Source organism: Gigantopelta aegis, chromosome 1 (genome assembly GCF_016097555.1).
Source record: "Gigantopelta aegis isolate Gae_Host chromosome 1, Gae_host_genome, whole genome shotgun sequence".
NCBI lineage: Eukaryota > Metazoa > Mollusca > Gastropoda > Neomphalida > Peltospiridae > Gigantopelta > Gigantopelta aegis.
In genome coordinates, this window is record NC_054699.1 from 2,899,184 (window position 1) to 2,925,051 (window position 25,868).

At 37.7% G+C, this 25,868-nt stretch overlaps 1 protein-coding gene across 4 annotated transcripts in view; it reads left to right on the top strand.

Annotated features, from left to right (window-relative positions):
• LOC121369215 (mediator of RNA polymerase II transcription subunit 12-like protein) overlaps positions 1–25,868 on the top strand; it is a 75,753-nt gene that overhangs the window by 20,195 nt on the left and 29,690 nt on the right. For all 4 annotated transcript variants that reach the window (XM_041494150.1, XM_041494161.1, XM_041494169.1 and 1 more), the window contains exons 12-31: positions 3,601–3,737; positions 4,349–4,480; positions 5,449–5,575; positions 6,600–6,814; positions 8,125–8,245; positions 9,464–10,035; positions 10,953–11,116; positions 12,749–12,863; positions 13,543–13,673; positions 15,081–15,191; positions 16,355–16,496; positions 17,289–17,418; positions 18,216–18,443; positions 19,283–19,418; positions 20,669–20,840; positions 21,365–21,466; positions 22,145–22,219; positions 23,127–23,239; positions 24,297–24,461; positions 25,131–25,269. In XM_041494150.1, the coding sequence (XP_041350084.1) occupies positions 3,601–3,737; positions 4,349–4,480; positions 5,449–5,575; positions 6,600–6,814; positions 8,125–8,245; positions 9,464–10,035; positions 10,953–11,116; positions 12,749–12,863; positions 13,543–13,673; positions 15,081–15,191; positions 16,355–16,496; positions 17,289–17,418; positions 18,216–18,443; positions 19,283–19,418; positions 20,669–20,840; positions 21,365–21,466; positions 22,145–22,219; positions 23,127–23,239; positions 24,297–24,461; positions 25,131–25,269 (3,227 nt within the window). The remainder of the gene's footprint in view (positions 1–3,600; positions 3,738–4,348; positions 4,481–5,448; positions 5,576–6,599; positions 6,815–8,124; positions 8,246–9,463; positions 10,036–10,952; positions 11,117–12,748; positions 12,864–13,542; positions 13,674–15,080; positions 15,192–16,354; positions 16,497–17,288; positions 17,419–18,215; positions 18,444–19,282; positions 19,419–20,668; positions 20,841–21,364; positions 21,467–22,144; positions 22,220–23,126; positions 23,240–24,296; positions 24,462–25,130; positions 25,270–25,868) is intronic.

Sequence of the window (25,868 nt, forward strand, 5' to 3'; positions counted from 1 at the left end):
GATTATTATCATCCATTACAGGCTTTTCTAGGAGATATCAATACAGGATTATTATCATCCATTACAGGCTTTTCTAGGAGATATCAATACAGGATTATTATCATCCATTACAGGCTTTTCTAGGAGATATAAATACAGGAGTCTTCTGTGAGGGGTTGCAGGATCGTTTGCCCTCAGTGGACTTGGTAATTTTCTTTTAACCAGTTTTCAGATATGTAGAGTATTTGAAAATTATTAAAAAGTGGCTGAGTAAACAAAGTTTTATTAGCCAAATACTAAATGTTGTAGCCAGTTTATATATATAAAAAAAAAAATAGCAACTGGCTAATTTGGGTTTGGGTAGGGCCCCCCCTCCCATCCTAACCAGTGCTCATGACTAGTAAATCAAGTGGTCCTTTTGGAATGAATTTACTTAAAGGTCTACATTTATCAAAAACATAATTTTACTGTTGTTTGGTATCTACGTATACCTTTTACAATATATACGAAGTATCAATAAAATAAGTTTTAAAAAATTTACCCATTTTTAATATATTTGCAATAAAAAGTCGCGTTTTTCCTATCGCTTGCCAAAAAGCCTCGGCATAACATTCGCAGCCTTTCGGTCATTTTACATGGAAGTGGAACACATGTATTTTTAAAATGCGAAAATGTTATTCTGTTTGGAATATTATTTCTTTCAAATGTGAAACATGGTGAACCATTGTTCGTTATATGGATGTACAAAAGCTGCATTTAAAGGCAAAAGAAGTTTGCATATTTTTCCAAAAGACAAACTGACATTGTTTGCACAGAAGCAGTTCTTAAACCGAACATGTACATATTGGAAAGGACCGTCAAGATAGGATTTTTTTTTTTAAATCGCATTTTTCATGTTCGGGCTGTACATAACGATATGCCGAACATCGCCCGAAGACAAAAACAGATAGGCCTACTGAACGTTAATGCAAATTTTTCTAACAAAATATTTTTCCTACATTTATTGTTTTAACATATACAGTAACAGTCAGACCTCGTTACAACGATTGTCAGGAACAAACGTACATCAGTGTTATTCTGTTCATTACAACGGAATTTACACCTTCCGACACCGACAGTAAATTAGGAACAAACATGCATCCGACGTCTGAAAACACCTCTTTATAACGACATTACATAATCACAGATACCGTAAAATATTGGCAGTAGTTCAAGTTCAATTCTTTATTCCGTTTTTAGGCCATAGCCCATTTACAGAAAACAAAAGATGACATTTGAAGGACCCGTTGTTCAACAATTCATATAGCAAACTAAATATTATTTAACTGCAATTAGTTTGTATATAGATTTTAGGAAGAATAACAATATTTGTATTTTCTAACAATTATTTTTGGTGTACATTATCTCATATAGGTCTACAACTTAACTTATATCCCACTATTATAGTTTTGATTCATATAATTTATTCTCATATTTATTATTTTCCTTTATTACCATACCCCACCCTCACCCACATACACACTCTTTATCAACGTGTAGTCAGCTTATGATTGTTGAACAACTGGACCTTTGTGCAGGTGACATTATTCCGAAGTACCACTATATGAACATCATAGTTATAATCTTCTATGCATTTACATTACACACCAGATCTGTAACTTACACCATTTCTTTCCTTTCTTAACTGCAATGCTTTAGCTAAATAAATACCTAAACCTTTTAGTATATTTTCATTTCTTGTAGACATCAATTCATTAAAAGTATACAAGGATCTATTTGTCAAAAACTTTCTAGGTATATACATTTCTCTTAAAGTTTCATATAGTGGACAACTTATAATAAAATGGAATTCGTTTTCTACTTCTCTTTTATTACATAATTTACAAATCCTATCTCTTTTATTTAAACCTATATTTCTGCCTTCGTCCACTGCTAACATATACAGTCAGACCTCGTTACAACGATTGTCGTTACTGCGACATTTACACCATCCGATCACAAATTGTCAGGAACAAACGTACATCAGTGTTATTCTGTTCATTACAACGGAATTCACACCTTCCGACACCGACAGTAAATTAGGAACAAACGTGCATCCGACGTCTGAAAACACCTCTTTACAACGACATTACATAATCACAGATACCGTAAAATATTGGCAGTACACACACAACCACTTAGATTCCATGATCTCGTGGTGAGCCGTCTGTGTCACATGCTGTCCGAGCTACCGATGTCTGCGAAATCTCTAGACATGTATTGCTTTTGCAAATAAGCCTTTATTTAACCAATTAAAGGATTAAATTCGAACAATAAAGTCTTCTATTTTCATATTTTGTAAACGAAACAGGTACCAATTGTAGATGTCTGTAACCAAGTAATGATTGTCTGATGATGAATGAGCCTTGTTTAATATATTTAATATTTTTTTTAAACATATTTGATGTATGTACATGTATTTGTTGTTTTTAATAATAATTGCAATACATTAATTATTTAAATGCTATCCAGTCATCAGTTAATATTAATTAGTACTTTTTCTAAAAAATAATTTTCCTACATTTATTTTTTTAACATATAAATGCATCATGTTGAGGTGTATCTTTGTGCCAAATATGAACAATGTACACCTCGGCATTAACATTCGGTCTTTGTTTTTGTCACCGGGTGATGTCCGGGCTCCGGGCTCCAAATAGGCTGACCTCATTTGGCTTGACTGATCATCTTCGGTGTACTACGGTTCAGACTGATAGGGAAGTACCCCTAACAGATTTTCTCCTTCTTCCTCACCAATCGAGGTAGCATTAGAATAAATAGACAAAAGTCCGAAATGCCCAAACTAACGTCCGATAAGAATGAGCTATTTTCCAAAGAATCATTACATGCTGTCGCTATGCCAACCTACTAATGAATGAGTGGAATTCACCTGATGCTACGTCACAGGTCAGATGCAGGTCAAATCGACTAGATCAGTGATTTTCCCCCGAGTGTTTTCCCTGGATTTTTAAATACTTTTTATTTGTCTACTGTTACAGGTTATGCAATGGGGAAGCCAGTTAGTAAACCTTGTAGGATTGCCTGGATTTTTAAATACTTTTTATTTGTCAACATTTACAGGCTACACAATGGGGAAGCCAGTGAGTAAACCTTGTACGATTGCCTGGATTTTTAAATACTTTTTATTTGTCGACATTTACAGGCTACACAATGGAGAAGCCAGTGAGTAAACCTTGTACGATTGCCTGGATTTTTAAATACTTTTTATTTGTCGATATTTACAGGCTACACAATGGGGAAGCCAGTGAGTAAACCTTGTACGATTGCCTGGATTTTTAAATACTTTTTACAGGTTACACAATGGGGAAGCCAGTGAGTAAACCTTTTATGATTGCCTGGATTTTTAAATACTTTTTACAGGTTACACAATGGGGAAGCCAGTGAGTAAACCTTTTATGATTGCCTGGATTTTTAAATTCTTTTTACAGGTTACACAATGGGGAAGCCAGTGAGTAAACCTTGTACGATTGCCTGGATTTTTAAATACTTTTTACAGGTTACACAATGGGGAAGCCAGTGAGTAAATCTTGTATGATTGCCTGGATTTTTAAATACTTTTTACAGGTTACACAATGGGGAAGGTGCTGCACATTCTTGACATTCTCGACCGACATCACTTCGACCGTGTGGAGAATGGCAACTCCCTCGATTCCTTATTCCATAAGATCTTCTCCATCAGTCAGAATAAGGATGGGAATGAGGTAATGTGACATAATGTTTTTGCTCTAAAACTGTGAATTTAGAATTTATTTACTAGTTCCCTACCGGGGGGGGTGGGGGTGGGAGTGGAGTGACTATAGATTTCATCTCCGTCTGTCTGTTCATCTGTCCCACATATAGTTTTTCTGATGTTTTTTTAAGAATACCTTTAGATATTGAGCTTAAGTTTTGTTTTGAGCTTTATTATGTACTTTTACAGATTATGTTTGACTTTCAAGGTGATTTACCAATTTTTTAGAGAGTTATCATCCTTGAACTTAGGAGATATGAAAATTTGGTTTCCAGACTATTATTTTTTGTTACAATGCCTAGAGATATAGAGCTGAAAGTTTGTATATAGCTTTATTATGTTCTGTACATATCAATTTTTAACTTTCATGGCAATTTACCCATTTTCCCAATAGTTATGGCCCTTGAACTTAGGAGATATGAAAATTTATTTTCCAGACTTTAAAAAGAAGAAGAAAAAAAGATATGGAAATTTATGGTGCCCGGTAGGGGACATGTATTGCTTTTAGTAGCAGTACTCCCATAATGCTTGGGGTTTTTTAATCCAATTATGAGTGAAGAAAAAAAGAATTTTTTTCTCTAGCTGACCGTGAGTGATGAACCAATTGTGAAGCTGCTGATTGACTGGGCAGTCAGCACCCAGAGGACCGGGGACCATCGGGCTATCGTCGTGGCAAAGCTGTTGGAGAGACGGCAAAATGAAATCAGAAATGAGGTCAGTGTGTTCAATAACAACACTGTTACTGTGTGTAATATGAATACAGATGTTAATTACAATACCAACATCAGATGTATAATATTTAATGTTTAAGCACTGTCCTCGGTGGCGCAGTGTTCACGCCATCAGACTACAGGCTGTTAGGTATAGGGTTCGCAGCCTGGTACCGGCTCCCACCCAGAGTGAGTTCTTTAGGGCTCAATGGGTGGGTGTAAAGCCACTACACCCGCTTCTCTCTTATTAACCACTAACCAGCTAACTACTAGCCAGCCCACTGTCGTGGACAGATGTGTGTGTGCACAGGACAGCGTGCTTGAACCTTAATTGGATATAAGCATGAAAATAAGTTGAAAAAGAAAGAAGAATGTTTAAGCATCAGAACAGATTTTCTTACTATCCCATTGGAAAGAATAGTGAGATTTATGGCATGACACAGCAATATCCAACATATTTAGTCAGCTGACTTGAAACTATCTGGTTGGCTGCTCCATGGTGACGACTTAGGATTGTCCAGATTGTCCCCTGAAATTAACTTGTTGCTTAAATGATAAAGTTTTGTGTGAAAAGGTGTATACTTGAAAAACAAGGGCTAGTGACTTTAAATAGTTTCTAGGGCGGGAGTTAGCCCAGTGGTAAAGTGCTCACTTGATGTGCTGTCGGTCTGGGATCAATCCCCGTTGGTGGGCCCATTAGGCTATTTCTCGTCACAGCCAGTGCACCACGGCTGGTATATTAAAGATGTGGTATGTCCTATCCTGTCTGGTGGATGGCGCATATAAAAGATCCCTTGCTACTAATGGAAAAATTAACGGATTTCCCCAGACCATATGTTTGAAATCCAATAGCCGATGATTACTAAATCAATGTGCTCTAGTGGTGTCGTTAAACAAAACAAACTTCTTCTTAAATAGTTTCTTTTAATTCATACTTCTCGCAATAAACTATAATCGTAGTTTTTTCTGCAGAAATACGGTGACTCTGAAATGATGGATGATAAGGATTCTACTGGGTCAGACGCGATGATTCCGCCTAGTATCCCAGCATTCCAGAGTATTCTGATGGATTTCCTCGACAAGGATGCACCAACCCTTGGTATGATGGCATATTTTAGTATTGTTTGATAATATTAATGACTGCATTGTAGGTTGGGTTTTTAATGTATTTGTAACCCTTTTGTTACTTTCTCACTCCCAGAATTGTAATATTTTTTTGAGATGAGTTAAATTAATAATTTAAAGATAAAGCCATCCAATTGATGTATTGGGCGGGGCGTAGCCCAGTGGTAAAGCATTCGCTTGATGCGTGATCAGTCTTAGGATCGATCCCCATTGGTGACCCCATTGGGCTATTTCTCGTTCCAGCCAGTGCTCCACAATTAGTACAACAAAGGCCGTGGTATATGCTATCCTGTTTGTGTGATGGTTCATATAAAAGATCCCTTGCTGCTAATTGAAAAGAGTAGCCCATGAAGTAGTGACAGTTGGTTTCTTCTCTCAATATCTGTGTGGTCCTTAACCATACGTCTAACGCCATATAACCTTAAATAAAATGTGTTGAGTGTCATTAAATAAAACATTTCTTTCCTTCCTTCTTTCCTTCCAACTGGTGTATCCATAGCAACATGATTGTGTTAATTTCTGCATGAACATATAGTATGGTGGGGTATGAATGTATCATGACGTTCAACATCTAGAACATCACAATGTATTTCGTAATAGATGCAAAGTGTTTGCAAGGTGGTTTATAAATAGGTTCTTTTCGATTAACAGCAATATTTATCAAATTGTTCAAATTTTATTTATGTAAAGTTTCTTTTGGATGTTAGTTTATTATTGAACATTACTGTTCAAAAATAATAAATAAATTCAAGATAAAATATGAACTTACATACATATATTTCAAATTTAATTATAAGGATTGTCCATTATTTCTTTCAGATTCATTTGGTATGAACAAAATAATAATAAAAAACCCCATGCAAACTTTAGTTTTAGTGGCTCCCTCGGTTCACACAGATTGTGCATGTTGGTGGGGTTTTTCATACCCTAATGACCCTGAAAAGAAATAACAAACAATCTTTAAATACCTTTGTTTCTTCTTTTTAAAAATGTTTTAGATGAAAATACCACGGAGGATGGTCAGCAGGCGTTCAAGAACCTCATCCACCTTTTTTGTGAGCTCATACGACACGACGTTTTTTCACATGCCGCTTACATGTGCACGCTCATTTCTCGAGGTGACCTACTGTCATCACCGTCTGTTGCCATGCCAACCGCAGACAGCGTCGATCTGCCCAGTGTTAGGAGTATGAACGAAAGTATTAAGATGGATGTGAGTTTTTATTACACTTTGAGTAAGATTGGAATATTTCTTTGCATAATAGTTATGTTTATCTATTTAATTGTGTACTAATTGTTTCACAAATTGGATGACTGCAAGACTTTGGCCTAGATTAATCTATTATGTTTACCATAACCTAGTATCTATTTAAAGACTTGATTGTTTGAGTCCGTTGTAGAAATTTATACTCTTTCTTTTGGTATTTTCTATTATTTCAAACCATGGCTGCAATAGACAGTTTAATTCTCACTTAAATATTGTGCAGAAGTTAAACAAAGAATGTTAAACAATGACTGGTATATCAAAGGCTGTGGTATGTGCTATCCTGTCTATGGGATGGTGCATATGAAAGTCCCCTTGCTACTAAAAAAAAATGTAAGGTGTTTCCTCTCTAAGACTATATGACAAAATTACTAAATATCCGATGAATAATAATCAATGTGTTCTAGTGGTGTTGTTAAACAAAACAAACTTTTATTCATTCATTCATTCTGCTTGCTGGTGATATTAATTTAAACCAACTGCATTTTGTTTGTATATTTTTTGGTGAATTTCATTAAAATTATTTGAGAGTTTAGCCTAATGAAAAATGTTTGCCTGTTTTCTCTAAGAATTGCCAAATGTTTGACATCCAATAACTGATGATTCATAAATAGTGTACTCTAAACTGTAACTTTTAAACGTTTGCTGAGTGGTTTTTGTTGTTTTTTAGCCTCAACATGACATTAAGATTAAATCAGTGTGCTCTGAACTTTATCTTTTAAACGTTTGCTGAGTGGTTTTTGTTGTTTTTTAGCCTCAACATGACATTAAGATTAAATCAGTGTGCTCTGAACTTTATCTTTTAAACGTTTGCTGAGTGGTTTTTGTTGTTTTTTAGCCTCAACATGACATTAAGATTAAATCAGTGTGCTCTGAACTTTAACTTTTAAACGTTTGCTGAGTGGTTTTTGTTGTTTTTTAGCCTCAACATGACATTAAGATTAAATCAGTGTGCTCTAAACTGTAACTTTTAAACGTTTGCTGAGTGGTTTTTGTTGTTTTTTAGCCTCAACATGACATTAAGATTAAATCAGTGTGCTCTAAACTGTAACTTTTAAACGTTTGCTGAGTGGTTTTTGTTGTTTTTTAGCCTCAACATGACATTAAGATTAAATCAGTGTGCTCTGAACTTTATCTTTTAAACGTTTGCTGAGTGGTTTTTGTTGTTTTTTAGCCTCAACATGACATTAAGATTAAATCAGTGTGCTCTGAACTTTATCTTTTAAACGTTTGCTGAGTGGTTTTTGTTGTTTTTTTAGCCTCAAGACGACATTAAGGTTGACAGTGTGATGGACATGCAGTCGATGGTGGAAGGTGATCTGCTCGGCAGTCTGTTCGGCTCGGTGAAAGACGAACAGAAAACAAGTCCTGAAGGCCCAGGTAAACATATCTCTCACTTAGTAGAAAGTTGTTTATAGGATGTCATACCCAGTGAGTTGGGCAGGGCTATTCATTTAGATTCAGGTAAACATATCTCTCACTTAGTAGAAAGTTGTTTATAGGATGTCATACCCAGTGAGTTGGGCAGGGCTATTCATTTATATTCAGGTAAACATATCTCTCACTTAGTAGAAAGTTGTTTATAGGATGTCATACCCTGTGAGTTGGGCAGGGCTATTCATTTATAGTCAGGAGTGGGACGTAGCCCAGTGGTAAATAGTTTGACCCCCAATAGCCGATGTATTTTTCGTGCTGGGGTGTCGTTAAACATTCATTCATTCATTTAGCCCAGTGGTAAATAGTTTGACACCCAATAGCCGATGTATTTTTCGTGCTGGGGTGTCATTAAACATTCATTCATTCATTTAGCCCAGTGGTAAATAGTTTGACACCCAATAGCCGATGTATTTTTCGTGCTGGGGTGTCGTTAAACATTCATTCATTCATTTAGCCCAGTGGTAAATAGTTTCACACCCAATAGCCGATGTATTTTTCGTGCTGGGGTGTCGTTAAACATTCATTCATTCATTTAGCCCAGTGGTAAATAGTTTGACACCCAATAGCCGATGTATTTTTTGTGCTGGGGTGTCGTTAAACATTCATTCATTGATTTAGCCCAGTGGTAAATCATTCGCATCAAGTGCGGTCAGTCTGGGATTGATCTCCGTCGGTGGGCCCATTGGGCTATTTCTCGCTCCAACCAGTGCACTATAACTGGTACATCAAAGGCCGTGGTATGTGCTGTCCTGTCTATGGGATGGTGCATATAAAAGATCCCTTGCTGCTAATCGAAAAAAATAGTAGCCCATCAAGTGGTGACAGCAGGTTTCCTAGATCTCAATATCTGTGTGGTCCCTAACCATATGTCCGACACCATATAACTGTAAATAAAATGTGTTGAGTGTGGTCTGCAGTAAGTTGTTTCTGAAATGAAAATTATTATTTGACATAATTCAATATGTCTTATTATGTCTTATTTAATAAAAAAAAAATATTGAATTTTTTTCCCCAAAAATGTAAAGTTTAATTTATTATTATTTATTTTATTTTTTTAACATGCATTGAGATGGAATTGACTATCAGTAACACCAAATAAGTTTATGTAAGATGGAATTCTTGCGTTAAATTTATGTTCCGTTTTTTGTGTGTTTTTTTCAGCCTCCGTGAAGTCTGTGAAATCTGAACGTGAACAGCCAGTCACTGTCGTCGAAACAGCCACCGCCCAGCCACCGAAAGGTCCCTCCCGCCATATGCTGTACTCGACCCACTTCCCGATTCCCCAGGACGAAGACTCGATCCACGAGTGCAACCAGCGCATGATCGTCCTGTACGGTGTCGGGAAGGCGCGGGACGAGGCGCGTCACGTTGTCAAGAAGATCTCCAAGGAGATTGTCCGCCTCTACAGCAAGCGCAACTGCATTGACGTGGGCAGTGGTGACCTTGGCAAGGTCAAGAAGAAGAAGGAGAAGGAAGGTGGGGATGCGGCAGCCTCCGCCTCCGTTACCATGGCAATGCCCAATTTCGACGGCATCTTCGTGAAGTACCAGAAGCTGTCATACTACGACCAACACGCCGTCAGCTGCCAGTGCACGAATGCCATCTTGGAGCAGATGAACAGCTTCGTGTCGGGCAGCTCCAGTTACCTGCCCTTGGTGGAAAACATTTCCTATTTGTTCGATTTAATGGAGTATTCGATCATCGTGAACGGCTTGGTGGAATTTGTTACTCAGGTGATGGATTCTTAAATATTTATATTTATTTTGTAATTTTTGGAAATATTCATGACAAACGTGCATAATATTTCATTCTATTTTGAGCAAGTATTCTCATTCCTTGAGATACTGAGCTGAAATATTGTGTATAGCTTTATCAAGTACTGATACTGATCAAGTTTGACTTTCATGGTGATTTACCCATTTTTGAAAAGTTATGACCCTTGAAATTAGGCAATATGAGGCAATGCATCATTATATTGAACTGACATTTTGTGTATAGCTTTATCATGTACTGTTACAGACCCATGTTTACCTTTCATGGTGATTTGCCCATTTTTCACAGAGTTATGGACCTTGAACTTAGGATATTCAAAAATGTGTTGGGCCCTGTAGGGGACATGTAGTGCTTTAGCAGTACTCTCAGAATGTTTGTTTTTATTTTTATTTTTGGTCACAAGGATGGTGTTATTTTTGCATTAAGATTTTGTTTAGGTGTGTTTCTCACAAACTATAGGTCCTAAATCAATGACATTTTGTTTATAGTTGTATCTATGAATATTCATCTCGATGCATTCTATTAAAAAAATTATTTTTAAATGAGTAAATTAAAATGATTTTGCTTTTAAATTAATAATAAATTTTTTTATTAATATTTATTATAATTTTAATATAACATTCACTGAGATATGAACATAATGGATGCAGCTATGACTGATACAGAACATATTAAAGATTTGTTTGTTTGCCATGATTATATTTATTTGTATTTTTTACATTTATTTGTTTGTACAAATATTTACATTTATTTCGAATATTTTTACAAACATTCATATTTTTAATTTTACAAACAAACATTATATACACAATTTTTTACCTTTACATTTATTGATGTAATTGTTTTTAACAGTTCATTTGTCCTGTGGCTGTTTCAGATTTTGAAAGAACTCTGTGAGGTGGAGACTCAGCTGAAGAAGAACAAGTCGACTCTGGCCGGCCACTACACCACGTCGCTGTGTCTCTGTATCGTGGGAATCCTCCGCAAGTACCACTCCTTCCTCCTCGTGTCGGAAGATATCACGGTGCAAGCATTTGAAAGGTAAAACCAGTAGTCTGTATCGTGGGAATCCTCCTCATGTCGGAAGATATCACGGTGCAAGCATTTGAAAGGTAAAACCAGTAGTCTGTATCGTGGGAATCCTCGTGTCGGAAGATATCACGGTGCAAGCATTTGAAAGGTAAAACCAGTAGTCTGTATCGTGGGAATCCTCGTGTCGGAAGATATCACGGTGCAAGCATTTGAAAGGTAAAACCAGTAGTCTGTATCGTGGGAATCCTCCTCGTGTCGGAAGATATCACGGTTTGAAAGGTAAAACCAGTAGTCTGTATCGTGGGAATCCTCCTCTTGTCGGAAGATATCACGGTTTGAAAGGTAAAACCAGTAGTCTGTATCGTGGGAATCCTCCTCGTGTCGGAAGATATCACGGTTTGAAAGGTAAAACCAGTAGTCTGTATCGTGGGAATCCTCCACAAGTACCACTCCTTCCTCCTCGTGTCGGAAGATATCACGGTTTGAAAGGTAAAACCAGTAGTCTGTATCGTGGGAATCCTCCTCGTGTCGGAAGATATCACGGTTTGAAAGGTAAAACCAGTAGTCTGTATCGTGGGAATCCTCCTCGTGTCGGAAGATATCACGGTTTGAAAGGTAAAACCAGTAGTCTGTATCGTGGGAATCCTCCTCGTGTCGGAAGATATCACGGTGCAAGCATTTGAAAGGTAAAACCAGTAGTCTGTATCGTGGGAATCCTCGTGTCGGAAGATATCACGGTTTGAAAGGTAAAACCAGTAGTCTGTATCGTGGGAATCCTCCACAAGTACCACTCCTTCCTCCTCGTGTCGGAAGATATCACGGTTTGAAAGGTAAAACCAGTAGTCTGTATCGTGGGAATCCTCCACAAGTACCACTCCTTCCTCCTCGTGTCGGAAGATATGACTGTTTGAAAGGTAAAACCAGTAGTTTGGTTTTCCTGGGTCAGTAATGTAACAGATATGCAGCAGTAACTTTGTAGATGATAGAGCTGAATTGGCGAAAGGTAATAATCATTACTTTTTTACCGGCCTCGGTGGCGTCGTGGCAAGCCATCGGTCTACAGGCTGGTAGGTACTGGGTTCGGATCCCAGTCGAGGCATGGGATTTTTAATCGAGATACCGACTCCAAACCCTGAGTGAGTGCTCCGCAAGGCTCAATGGGTAGGTGTAAACCACTTGCACCGACCAGTGATCCATAACTGGTTCAACAAAGGCCATGGTTTGTGCTATCCTGCCTGTGGGAAGCGCAAATAAAAGATCCCTTGCTGCCTGTCGTAAAAGAGTAGCCTATGTGGCGACAGCAGGTTTCCTCTAAAAACAGTGTCAGAATGACCATATGTTTGACGTCCAATAGCCGATGATAAGATAAAAAAATCAATGTGCTCTAGCGGCGTCGTTAAATAAAACAAACTTTACTTTTTTCATTACTTTTTTCTTTCTTTTTTTAAAATGTTTTTTCTTTTAGATTATTTTATTATTTGTTTTTTAAAAATAGTTTTTGGTTTAAATAATGTGGCATTTCTTTGTCTCTTTCATTCTTTCTCCCATTCTCTCTCTCTCTCCTCTCTCTATTTCTCTCTCTCTCTCACAGACACACACTATGTCTTTTCCTCTGTATTGATACAGTGTTGTTATTTACAGACTGATGTGGGTGTTGAAGATTGTGGACGTGACAAACCCTGTAGATTGTACATCATCAGAACGCTGTATTCTAGCTTACCTGTACGATGTGTACACTTCATCCAGCTATCTCCAGGTACTCACTCGTGATTCATTCTTCAGTGGATTTAGCATGGCAAACATTTGACAATTGTGACAGGAGGAAACCTGCAACATTTTTCCATTAGCAGCAAGCTATCTTTTTTTTTATATATAAACACCCACAGACAGGACAGAACTACCACAGTCTTTGATATACCGATCATGGGACACTGGTTGGGATGAATAGTAACCCAGTGGGTCCACTGAGAAGATTCCATGCTATGACCCAAGCACTTCAGACAGATAAATTCCTCCCACTTCTTGAACTAAATAATTTTGTGTGCAATTTAGAAAACAGTCTGCTTAGAACTAAATAACTTATAGTAATCATTTTGTGTGCAATTTAGAAAACGGTCGGCTCAGAACTAAATAACTTGTAGTAATCATTTTGTGTGCAATTTAGAAAACTGTCGGTTCAGAACTAAATAACTTGTAGTAGTCATTTTGTGTGCAATTTAGAAAACAATCGGCTCAGAACTAAATAATATGAAGGAAAAAAAAGGCATTCCCTGTGGGAAGGACTATACATATATTTACTATTTTTTAAGAAAACAAACTTTGTAAATTCTGCCCATGGTCTCTTTGATGCTAATGTATTCCAGCAATCTACTCAAGAATAAGAAAGTCACACTTGCTTGTATGAAAAACTGATTTGTTGGAATTTGTGTTTTCAGATAAAGTTTGCCGATATCTTTAACCCAGCTTACAATCAAATGAAGCAGACACTGTATGCCCCTGTGAACCCGTCTGCGTCTAATCTACGCTGGGATCCATCATTCATGCTGGATCTTATTGGAACTGGAAAGTAAGTCACTATTGTTAATACACCATGCCACCATTTACCATGTCATTAGTTAGCTTGATATAGTCCGGTTGAAGAAATAGGTCTGCATTAAACAATTAATACAAAATACTGAAATGCCTTTTTGAACAATTCTTTGATCACTTCAAGTAGGTTGACCTCTGTAATATATACATAAACCAAATAACAAGTGTAATGACGTAATTTAAGAAATTATTACACGCGTGTGAGTCGTACTGATTTTACGAAACTCGTGTCAGGATTCATGTATTACCCTCACTCTCGCTCGGGTAGTACAATAATGCTGACACTCGTTTCAGGATTCATGTATTAACCTCACTCTCGCTCGGGTAGTACAATAATGGTGACACTCGTGTCAGGATTCATGTATTAACCCTCACTCTCGCTTGGGTAATACAATAATGGTGACACTCGTGTCAGGATTCATGTATTACCCTCACTCTCGCTCGGGTAATACAATAATGCTGACACTCGTGTCAGGATTCATGTATTAACCCTCACTCTCGCTCGGGTAATACAATAATGCTGACACTCGTGTCAGGATTCATGTATTAACCCTCACTCTCGCTTGGGTAATACAATAATGCTGACACTCGTTTCAGGATTCATGTATTAACCCTCACTCTCGCTCGGGTAATACAATAATGGTGACACTCGTTTTAGGATTCATGTATTACCCTTGCTCTCACTTGGGTAATACAATAATGCTGACACTCGTTTCAGGATTCATGTATTACCCTCGCTCTCGCTTGGGTAATACAATAATGCTGACACTCATGTCAGGATTCATGTATTAACCTCACTCTCGTTCGGGTAATACAATAATGGTGACACTCGTTTCAGGATTCATGTATTAACCTCACTCTCGCTCGGGTAATACAATAATGGTGACACTCGTGTCAGGATTCATGTATTACCCTTGCTCTCACTTGGGTAATACAATAATGGTGGCACTCGTGTCAGGATTCATGTATTAACCTTGCTCTCGCTTGGGTAATACAATAATGCTGACACTCGTTTTAGGATTCATGTATTACCCTCACTCTCACTCGGGTAGTACAATAATGCTGACACTCGTTTCAGGATTCATGTATTACCCTCACTCTCGCTCGGGTAGTACAATAATGCTGACACTCGTTTCAGGATTCATGTATTACCCTCACTCTCGCTTGGGTAATACAATAATTCTGACACTCGTGTCGTAAAATCAGTACGACACAAGCTTGTATAATAATCTCTATATATTTTTTATGCGGGTATCGCATCACTGAGACCTTCACCATGGAACTGCCACCAATATGTGTTGGATATTGATTTATGATATTGTCACTAACACATTGTTCTTTCAAATGGATTGTGTTTAAGAAATTGTATTCTGTTTAATTGCAGGTCACAGCCAGATCATGCGATGGTGAAGCAGCTAACAGAGAACTCGGCTAACCGATACAGCTTTGTAACAAATGCCATTCTAAATATTTGTAATTCTCAGAGTCAGGAACGGTAATTCAGATTATACTTGTTACAGTGTCAACAGGTTTATAGTCCGTAGCTCTGAGAGCGCCAATGAAATTAGGGAAAATGCGTTAAGGCCGGACTCTATGAAAACGGTGAATCCAGTAATTAATGCCCAATTCTTTTAAATGGAATTATTTCTCATCTATTTTAGTGAGGCCTAGTTACTGTTCAGGGGGCAATTTCACAAAACATCGTAAGTTTACGTCTGCGACTAGCAGTTATACTGGGCATACATTTACAAGTGTTTGGCATCTATTTCGCAAAGAAAATTACATCATTATGGGAATTGGAGCATTTTAAGGACAAAAGAAAATGAAATAAATGTATTTCTAACTATATTTGTTGTATTATAATAGTCATAAAAATGGTGGTTTATGTGCAGAACTTGGCTTGATGTTTTGTGAAATTGGGTCCAGATCTATTTTGGTTGACCATTTTGGGGTTTTAAAACTTAAAAAGAAATTAAATATAATTTTTTTTAAATTTGACACTTACCCTTGTTTGACACTCAATAGCCGATAAAAAAAATTCTCATGATTGAGATGTTATTAAACTTGGTTGTCAGTCTTCATTATTTTCCAAATTAGTATATTTTTTTTTTTTTTTTTTGTCTTTCAGACTGAATGAGATTCTGTTCTATTATAATTTTTTTCATATTTTTTTTTTTCACTGGCTTAGTGAGATTTCTCTTCTATTACGATTCAAGGTTGTTTATTTGTTCACAGACTGAATAAGATTTCTGTCCTATTAAGATTTGTATTTGTATGTTTTCTCTCAGACTGAACGAGATCTCGGTGCTGTGTGCGGAGCTGACCGTTCCGTTTTGATTGATGTTTGTATGTTTTCTCTCAGACTGAACGAGATCTCGGTGCTGTGTGCGGAGCTGACCGTTCCGTTATGATTGATGTTTGTATGTTTTCTCTCAGACTGAACGAGATCTCGGTGCTATGTGCGGAGCTGACCATTCTGTTTTGATTGATGTTTGTATGTTTTCTCTCAGACTGAACGAGATCTCGGTGCTGTGTGCGGAGCTGACCGTTCCGTTATGATTGATGTTTGTATGTTTTCTCTCAGACTGAACGAGATCTCGGTGCTGTGTGCGGAGCTGACTATTCTGTTTTGATTGATGTTTGTATGTTTTCTCTCAGACTGAACGAGATCTCGGTGCTGTGTGCGGAGCTGACCGCTCGCTGCAACCCGCTGAGTGCCGAGTGGCTCGGAGTTCTCAAGGCCCTGTGCTGCTCGTCCATGCATAGCAGCGGATTCATTGACGTCCTCACTCAGATCGATGTAAGTAGAGCGAGCGCAGACGAAAGAAATTTCTAGCACATTATTTTGTCAGTGGCTATTAGTATAATGCTAGGCTTAGACTACCAATTGCTGTCACGACTTCTACGACTGTCTAGTTGCTAGTCTGAGCACTCTTACAAGTCCATTCTCGTCGTGTAACCCATTGTTAATCTGAGTGGAGCTGTCATCAGTCGAGAGTTGGGGAAATGAAATTACAACACAACTGTTGAGTTGGACAACTTTCTGCTGGCATTGACAGTCTGACCCTAACAGTAGAATCTGATGAACTTTTATCGTTAATTATCAGTTTGCCCAAACTAATCAACTATGTAAGCTGTCTTTTTATGCTTTTATTGTAATTCCCTCCAAAATGTCGTTCAACTACTGGTATTTTGAAAATAAATATTGAAGTCCATTATTTACTTGTTCAGTTGTTGTGTTTTATTATACCCCAAGGATCAGAAAGGGTTAAATAACCTGCATCGTTAGATAGTCCGCATGGTTTATTTTTAGGGGTTTTAAAATGTGTAGGCAGCCAGAAAATCACAGAAAATTACATCATCAGTATTTTCTGTCCCCCCACTACCTGTAAAACAGTTATTTAAATGCTTTAGGTGTGGTGATTGTGTTAACAATGCAGTGTATCTGATGAGGTGTTTTTGGGGGTGTGAAAATGGACTTATTAAAACAGGTTTGAAAATAAAACTTTTATTTTTTAAGTCTTTATTTTATTCAAACAATATTTTAAAATTGTTTATTTTAAACTGATTAAAACTTTATCATCATCTGTAGGTGAGTGATCTGTCGATCCACGACTCCCTGGCTGTGTTTACCGCGATACTGATCGCTCGGCACTGCTTCTCCTTTCAAGACCTCGTCGTTCACGTGGCGCTCCCGTCACTACTGGCGGCTTGTCCCTCAGGTAAGTACTCTTAGTTTTCATACATTAACCTGACCTCTCCCTGGCTGTGTTTACCGCGATACTGATCGCTCGGCACTGCTTCTCCTTTCAAGACCTCGGTTCACGTGGCGCTCCCGTCACTACTGGCGGCTTGTCCCTCAGGTAAGTACTCTTAGTTTTCATACATTAACCTGACCTCTCCCTGGCTGTGTTTACCGCGATACTGATCGCTTGGCACTGCTTCTCCTTTCAAGACCTCGGTTCACGTGGTGCTCCTGTCACTACTGGCAGCTTGTCCCTCAGGTAAGTGCTCTTAGTTTTCCTTGTCAAAATGACCTCTCACTTTAAGTGCATCACTGTCCACACACACACATCGATGAAACTAGGGACAGTCCCTTTAATAATATGTTGACACTTCATGAAGTCTTATTCACTATCTTAAAATATGTTAACATTTCATGCATTCTTGTTTTATGTTTTATAAAATATGTTGACACTTACTGAACACTTGTTGTTCAGTATATCACTTGGCAGAGGTCATAATGCTGAGCATTGTTTAATGTTTCATGAAATATGTTGACAGGTCATGCAATCTTGTTCTTTAATGTTGACATTTCATGAATTTTTTCTTATGTTTCATGAAATGTGTTGACACATCATGAACTAGTATTGTTTAATATTTGAGCATTGTTTAATGAAATATGTTGACACTTCATGACCTTGTTATTTAATGTTTCAGCTGATGGAGATCAGGTAGCTGAGCATTGTTTCATGAAATATGTTGACACTTCATGACCTCTTGCTGTTTAATCTTTCAGCTGGTGGAGACCAGGATGCCGAGCCGGGCGCCCGTCTCACCTGTCACCTGTTGCTGCGTCTCTTCAAGACGTCCCACCTCATCATGACCGGCGTCCCGAGCTTCTGTAACAGCATGAAGGAGCCGTCGATGATCAAAGCGTCCTGCGACTGTCACCTCTTGGAGGCGGCACACGACAGCATAACCCTTGGTCCAGTCCTCGCCGTGCTCAAGGCAATACTGGTACTAGGTGAGAGAAAGTGTCTTGTCTCATTATGCATTACGTATAAAAGGTGGTATTATCAGACTCCATCTTATGTGGTCATGTGGGATAGAAAAATTACATTTCGGTTTGACGTAAGAAAAAAAGTAAAAGTGTTTTGGAAATACCAAAAAACCCAACTAGTTTTGTATGCAATTTAGAAAATAATCGGCTCAGAATGAAATAGTTTGTAGTAAATTTCATAGTATGAAAAAACGCCATTCCCTGTGGGAAGGACTATAGTTGCTCAAATATGTTCTGACATAAAAACAGCACATAGATTAAAGGGACATACCCTAGTTTTTAAACACTAATGCACATTTTGGACTATTATAGCCGTTTTTAATAACTGAAATCATATTTTACTTAGATTTTATGGTTTAGATTATCAATTTCCATACATTCGAAGTATTTTTGGTCATCATGGTGTTTTTAACATCACAAAACAGTTATGGGGTCGAGTTTTAGTCTATTTTTAGAGGGTATTTCACCATGTCAAAAGTCATAGACTCATGTTTCACTCAATTGTAACTTTATCCAAATGGTTTACAGCTTTGTAGATTAACTAAACTTAGTGTTAATTTTCATGGGCTGAAACTAGGGTCGGTCCCTTTAATTAATCATCGGCACTTGGATGTGAAACATTTTGTAATTCTCACACATAATCATCAGAGAAAAACCACTACATTTTCCCTAATGCACCAAGGGATCTTTTATATGCACTTTCCCACAGACAGGAAAGCACATACCACAGTGTTTGACCAGTGCACTGGTTGGAAGGAGAAAAACCAAACCTGGTTTAAAGTCTTGTGGTTGTCTTTCACTAGGTGATTCCTGTAATGACGAATCCAAGTCCAAGTCAAACTCAAACAACAACAGCAGCAAAGACAAGGGTGGTGATGACATCATCCAGACGCTGCTACGCGGCATCGACGATGACGTAGACATGAACATGGTGCTGGGGTAAGCAGCATAAAGCTTGTGTTGTTTAACGACACCACTAGAGCGCATTGATTTATTAATCATCGGCTACTGGAGGTCAAACATTTAGTCATTTTTACATATAGTCTCAGAGGAGACCCATTAAAAGACCCAGACTTAAAAGTTTGTTTTGTTTAAAGACACCACTAGAGCACATTGATTTATTAAACATCGGCTATTGGAGGTCAAACATTTGGTAATTTTTACCTGTGGTCTCGGAGACGAAACCCATTAGTAGCAAGGGATCTTTTTATATGCTCTTTACCATTGGGCTTCGCCCCGCCCCACAGGAAAGCAACTTAGTCACAAACTTACGTCACAATGAAAATGAACAACACCACCTCAGCACATTTTGAACTACGGCTATATGGTGTAAATTGTTAAATAATAATAATTTTTAAAATCTTGATATTGCAGCTTTAAGTGACACGTTAGACATTAGGGGATTATAGGTTTCATCTCCGTCCTTCTGTCACATGCCTATCTTAAGGCAGTAATTGCAGTGCCCCTCTGTCAGAGTAATTCAAACCATGCACAAATATCGACCCTTGAACATACATTTAGGAAATAAGAAAATGTGTTGGGCCTGGTAGGTAACATGTATTGCTTTAACAGTACTCTAAGAATGCTGGGATGTGAGAGCTATGTGGAAACGTGTAAATGCGCTTTTCCATTTCGTCGGGGAAAACCCCCCAAAACATGATGTTCAATACTGTTGAGCACACAAGGTTCATTTGCATTTTTTCATGATGTGTGCGTTATAGTATAGTTATAATCAGTTTAGATTTGTTAGCATTTGAATGCAATTTTTGGCAGTTCCAGACTTTGCAAACAACAATTTTCCTTCAGGGGCCCTTGAGCGGCCCCTGGACCCCGGCCGCAATAAGCTTTTTTTTTCCAGCCCCTCTCACATCCCTAAGAATGCTTGTTACCAGCCTCGGCGGTGTTGTAGTTAAGCCATCGGACATAAGGCTGGTAGGTACAGGGTTCGCAGCCCAGTACCAGCTCCCACACAGAGCAAGTTTTAACGACTCAGTGGGTAGGTGTAAGACCACTATACCCTCTTCTCTCTCACTAACGACTAACCCACTGTCCAGGACAGACAGCCCAGATAGCTGAGGTGTGTGCCCAGGACAGCGTGCTTGAACCTTAATTAGACATAAGCACAAAAATAAGTTGAAATGAAAGAAAGAAAGAATGCTTCTTGTTATTATTATTTAATTTTTTTGTAGTTCTTCCTTACATGGCAAGAACTGCATGGAGAGCGCGGGACTGAGTGAGTTTTCAAAGCACGCGCTGCGGGAGATGTGTCGACAGACCTGGGTACAGGAGAAGTTCCTCAAGGATCCCGAGAACCTCTTCGATGGAGATCTCCTCATTGACCCCATGTTGTCAAACAAACAGGTACGCAGTTGTCAAACAGATACACAGTTGTCAAACAAACAGGTACACAGTTGTCAAACGAAATAGTTAGTAAATGTGACTTTTTCAATTTTTTGCCTAATTTTAATCAAGGTTAACTTATTTAAAACATAAAAATTAGAAAAACCCACGAAAATAATACTTACCAATTCAAATATGATTTTTATTTTATGTATTTTTAAAAACATTTGAGTGAAAACATGCGAGTAAAAATTATAAACTCAACATGGTTTTTGTCAAAAATTAATCCAGTAGTCGGAAGGTTAAAGGTCGAAATATGTCATTGTTAGACCTGATTCATACATGTGAAACTTCTCTAAAGCGGACACCCTCAGGACCAAGTAAAAGTCCAGTTTTAAGAGGTATCTGTTTTAGAGAGGTTCTCTTCTGTACCGATATTTAAAAAGGGGCCGTGAAAAACGTCCGGTTTAGATAGAATTCCGTTATACAGAGAGTCCAGTTTTGAGAGATTTCACTGTATATGAAATGACTTGTGTTGTTTGCAGGCCCAGCAGTTGCTGCACATGATATGTTATCCGAGTGGATTGCCCAACCAGGTGGACGGAGTGGATGCCGACAACAAACAAGTCATTCTCAGAATACTGCAGGTTGGTGTTAAGCAGATTTTATCAGTATTTTGCCTTTTTCTTTCTTTTTTAAAAATGTAGGTAATTTTGTGGACATAATGTAATATGATCAGGCATAGGACTTTGAGGAATTTGTTTTTAGGATTCTGTCTCCTTCATAAAATAATGTAATATAGACATTTTGGGATTAAGTCTCATAATCTTATGCTTCTGACCCAAATCTCTCTATGTCTGTCTCTCTGTCTGTCTGTCTGTCTGTCTCTCTCTCTCTCTCTCTCTCTCTCTCTCTCTCTCTCTCTCTCTCTGTCTATGTCTCTCTGTCTGTCTCTGTCATAACCGTGAATAAAATGTGTGTTGTTAAATAAACTATTTCCTTCCTTCCTTCCTTCCTGTTTGTCTGTCTGTCTCTCTTTGTGTGTGTCTCTCTCTCTCTCTCTCTCTCTCTCTCTCTCTCTCTCTCTCTCTCTCTCTCTCAATCTCTCAATCTCTCTCACACATCCCTACCTATAATCTTCATTGCTTGTCTTTCTTTTTAGACTTTGTCGGAACATTTTTACATTAAAACTTGTTAATCTGAAAACATTTACTTGGAACATGACTAATTGTAGTCTTTGGTGATGACATTTTGATTTTGTTGATGAGGCTTTCCATCTGGATTCTTATTGCCAATGTTTAAAATTAAATATTTATGTATTTCAGACTCTGGACCAGTGGTCTTTGAGAGTGTCTTGGCTCGAACTTCAGCTTATGTTCAAACAGGCTACGACACAAACGGTAAGTATACGACACACAGTCAAACCTCTTGTTAAGTGACCACCTGTTGTTAGTGGCAGAGTTCAGCTCATGTTCAAACAGGCTACACACAAACGGTAAGTATACGACACACAGTCAAAACTCTTGTTAAGTGACCACCTGTTTTAGTGGCAGGGTTCAGCTCATGTTCAAACAGGCTACGACACAAACGGTAAGTATACGACACACAGTCAAACCTCTTGTTAAGTGACCACCTGTTGTTAGTGGCAGGGTTCAGCTCATGTTCAAACAGGCTACAACACAAACGGTAAGTATACACGCACAGTCAAACCTCTTGTTAAGTGACCACCTGTTATTAGTGGCAGGGTTTAACTCTGTCGGTTGAGTGCTTGCTTGAAGTGTTTACATCACAGATCGAACCACCTCAGTGGATTCATTCAACTGATTAGTTTTTTTCTCATTCCAACCAGTGCACCACAACTGGTCACAGGTCGTGATTTGTGCTTACCTGTCTGTGGTAAAATGCACATAAATTAAATGATGCGTTTTCTAATTTCTTCGTACTGCCAGACCAGAGCAGTGTTTATTAACCAATTGTGAAGATGGTCAACAAACTCACCGGCAAAATGTAGCTTACCTCTGTAGAAGAACATTCATCTGCCATAATGGCAAGATTATTTGAGATACTTTTTTTCCCATTCCAACTGGTATAGCGAAGGTCAAAAGTATGTGCTGTCCCATCTATGGGAAAGTGTATATAAAAGATAATATGTAGCAGGTGTCTTTTAAATTATCAGAAATTTGACATTCAATAATCAACGATTATATATATTAATATTATCATTAATACATTATTGTACTCTAGTGGTAACATTAAACAAAGCAAACTTTAACTGATGTATGTGTTAATATTTCTCTTTATTTGCAGGAGACGAACAATATTCTTGATAACATCGCCAAGGAAACAGTTGAACTGTTTCATCAGCAAACTGAAAATTGCAAATCAACTGCTGGGGCGTCATCTCCGAATCAACAGAATAAGTGAGACTGATTGTATCATTTTTAGTCTCTTGACCAGTCCAGCTGGAGGGGACTATAGGTTTTGTTTCAGTCTGTTTGTCTGTCCCACAAATAGTTTTTCAGACATTATTTTTTTTTTTTTTTACGATGCTTCAAGATAAGGAGCTGAAATTTGTTATGTGAAGTTACAGATCACGTTATGAAGAGTTGCAAGTTTTTAACAAACATCTAGCCACATCATTTCATTTCAACTTATTTTCGTGCTTATATCCAATTACGGTTCAAGCACACTGTCCTGGGCACACGCCTCAGCTATCTGGGCTGTCTGTCCAGGACAGTGGGTTAGTTGTTAATTGTTAGTGGTTAGTGGTCTGCACCTATCCACTGAGTCGTTAAAACCCTTAACTACCAGCCTTATGTCCGATGGCTTAACCATGACACCAGTAGCCAGATCGAAGTTTTACTTTCATAGGAAATTATTGAAAGGCCATAACTGTCAAAGTGGAAGTTATCCATGTTTGACAGATATGGCCCTTGAACTTGAGACATATAAGTTTGTGGGGCCCATTAGAGGACGTGTATTGCTTTAGCAGTATTTTCAAAAATGCTTGGTTTTTAAAAATTATTTGAATGCAGGGTGAAGGAAAGGAATTATGTTTGATCACACCCAGCACATTGTCTACTCACTAATTGTTGCTCTTGGTGTGAATGGTAGGAGAAGAAACCTGTTGCTTCCACATAGGCTATTCCTTGTAGACGGCATTCTTGTTATACTTGATAACTGTTGATTAAGGCTGGTGATAGATTATCCTTTTCAACATCATTTGCAACATTTTTATACTCCAGTTAGGATTAAAAAATACTAATAATGTGTTAATTTTTAACACTCGGTTTAATCTTTATTTTTATTATTATTATTTTTATATTTTTGTAACAAAACTGGTATTTTTAAAAATCTTATCTTTATGACTTATCCTCCAGCAGAGATTTTGACAGAACAGTAAGTTGAAAAGTTTTGACTGAGCTAGATATTGGTTATATCACATAAATAACAACCAAGAATATTTTATTTTTGTAGACAAGATGCGGACAAAAATAGTGTATGGCTGGTGGCCCCACTTATCTCGAAGTTGCCCTGCACAATCCAAGGAAGAGTCCTTAAATTAGCAGGACAGGTCCTGGAGAGTGGAAATGACTTTGTGTCTATGAAGAGCAAGATGGATAAGGAGAAAAACCAAAAGAGGTATAATATTGATGTTATCACCCTTGACACAGGTACAATATTCTTGTTATCACCCTAAACACAGGTACAATATTCTTGTTATCATCATTAATAGAAAGGTACAGTAATCATGTTGTTATTGATTAGTTCAGATACAATATTCATGTTAACACCCTTAACACAGAGGTACAATATTACTCTTTACTCAGAGTAATATTGTACCTTTTACGTTTTAGCACAAAGAGGTACAATATTTATGTTGTCATTGTATAATACAGAAATGTACAATATTCATGTTATCACACTTTAACACAGGGAGCTACAATATTTATGTTGCTGTCTTTTAATTCAGAGGTACAATATTCATATTATCACCCTTTAATACAAGTATAATTTTCCTGTTAGCATTTTTAATATTGTGGTACAATACTTTTGTTATTAACATACCTACATTGTTCATGTTATCACACAGATGTATAATATTCATGTTATCAACCGTAGTTCAGAGAAACAATATTCTTGTTATCACACTTAATACAGAGGAACAATATTCATATTATCGCCTTTACTAAGAGGTACAATATTCATGTTATCACTTTTTAATAATAATGAAATATACATGATAGAGGAATAACATGACGAAGAGTATAAAAAAAAAATAGTTATAATAAAGTTTGTCTGATATTTCAGTAAATCTCTGCTTGGCCATCAGCCGTTCTTGTCTCTGGTTCTGACATGTCTGAAGGGTCAGGACGAACAACGCGAGGGACTTCTCAACTCGCTACACTCACAGCTAGAGAAGTTCATCAACAACACCAAGGAGTTGCTTGTTCGTTCACATTCTTTTCTTACAATAGAAAGATTTAAATTCCTAATTTATACATGAGATGCCAACCATTACACATTTTGTGGAATTATTCTGAATTTCTCAGTCGATTGAGTGTTCGTTTGAAGTGCTTGCATCACAGGATTGTACTACCTCAGTGGATCCATTCAACTGATTGGGTTTTTTTTTCTCAATGGGTGGGATCAGTCGGATCAATTCTCTGAAATGTTAGGTTTTGTCTTGTCCCAACCAGTGCACCATGACTGGTATATCAAAGGCCATGGTATGTGCTGTCCTGTCTTTGAGAAAGTGCTTATAAAAGATCCCTTGCTGCTAACAGGAACATGTAGAGGGTTTCTTCTAAGATTACGAGTGAAAAACTACCAAATGTTTGACATCCAATAGCTGATAATTAATAAATCAATGTGCTCTTGTCGTGTTATTAAACAAAACAAACTTTAACTTTTTTGAAAGTGACAAAGCCTTAATTTCGATAATGAATATCTTTAGGAATTAACAAGACTTTGATTTTATATGACCTTAATTTGTGTTTAGTTAGCAGAGATGGATGGGGGGGAGGGGGGGAGGAGGGGAAATCTCTA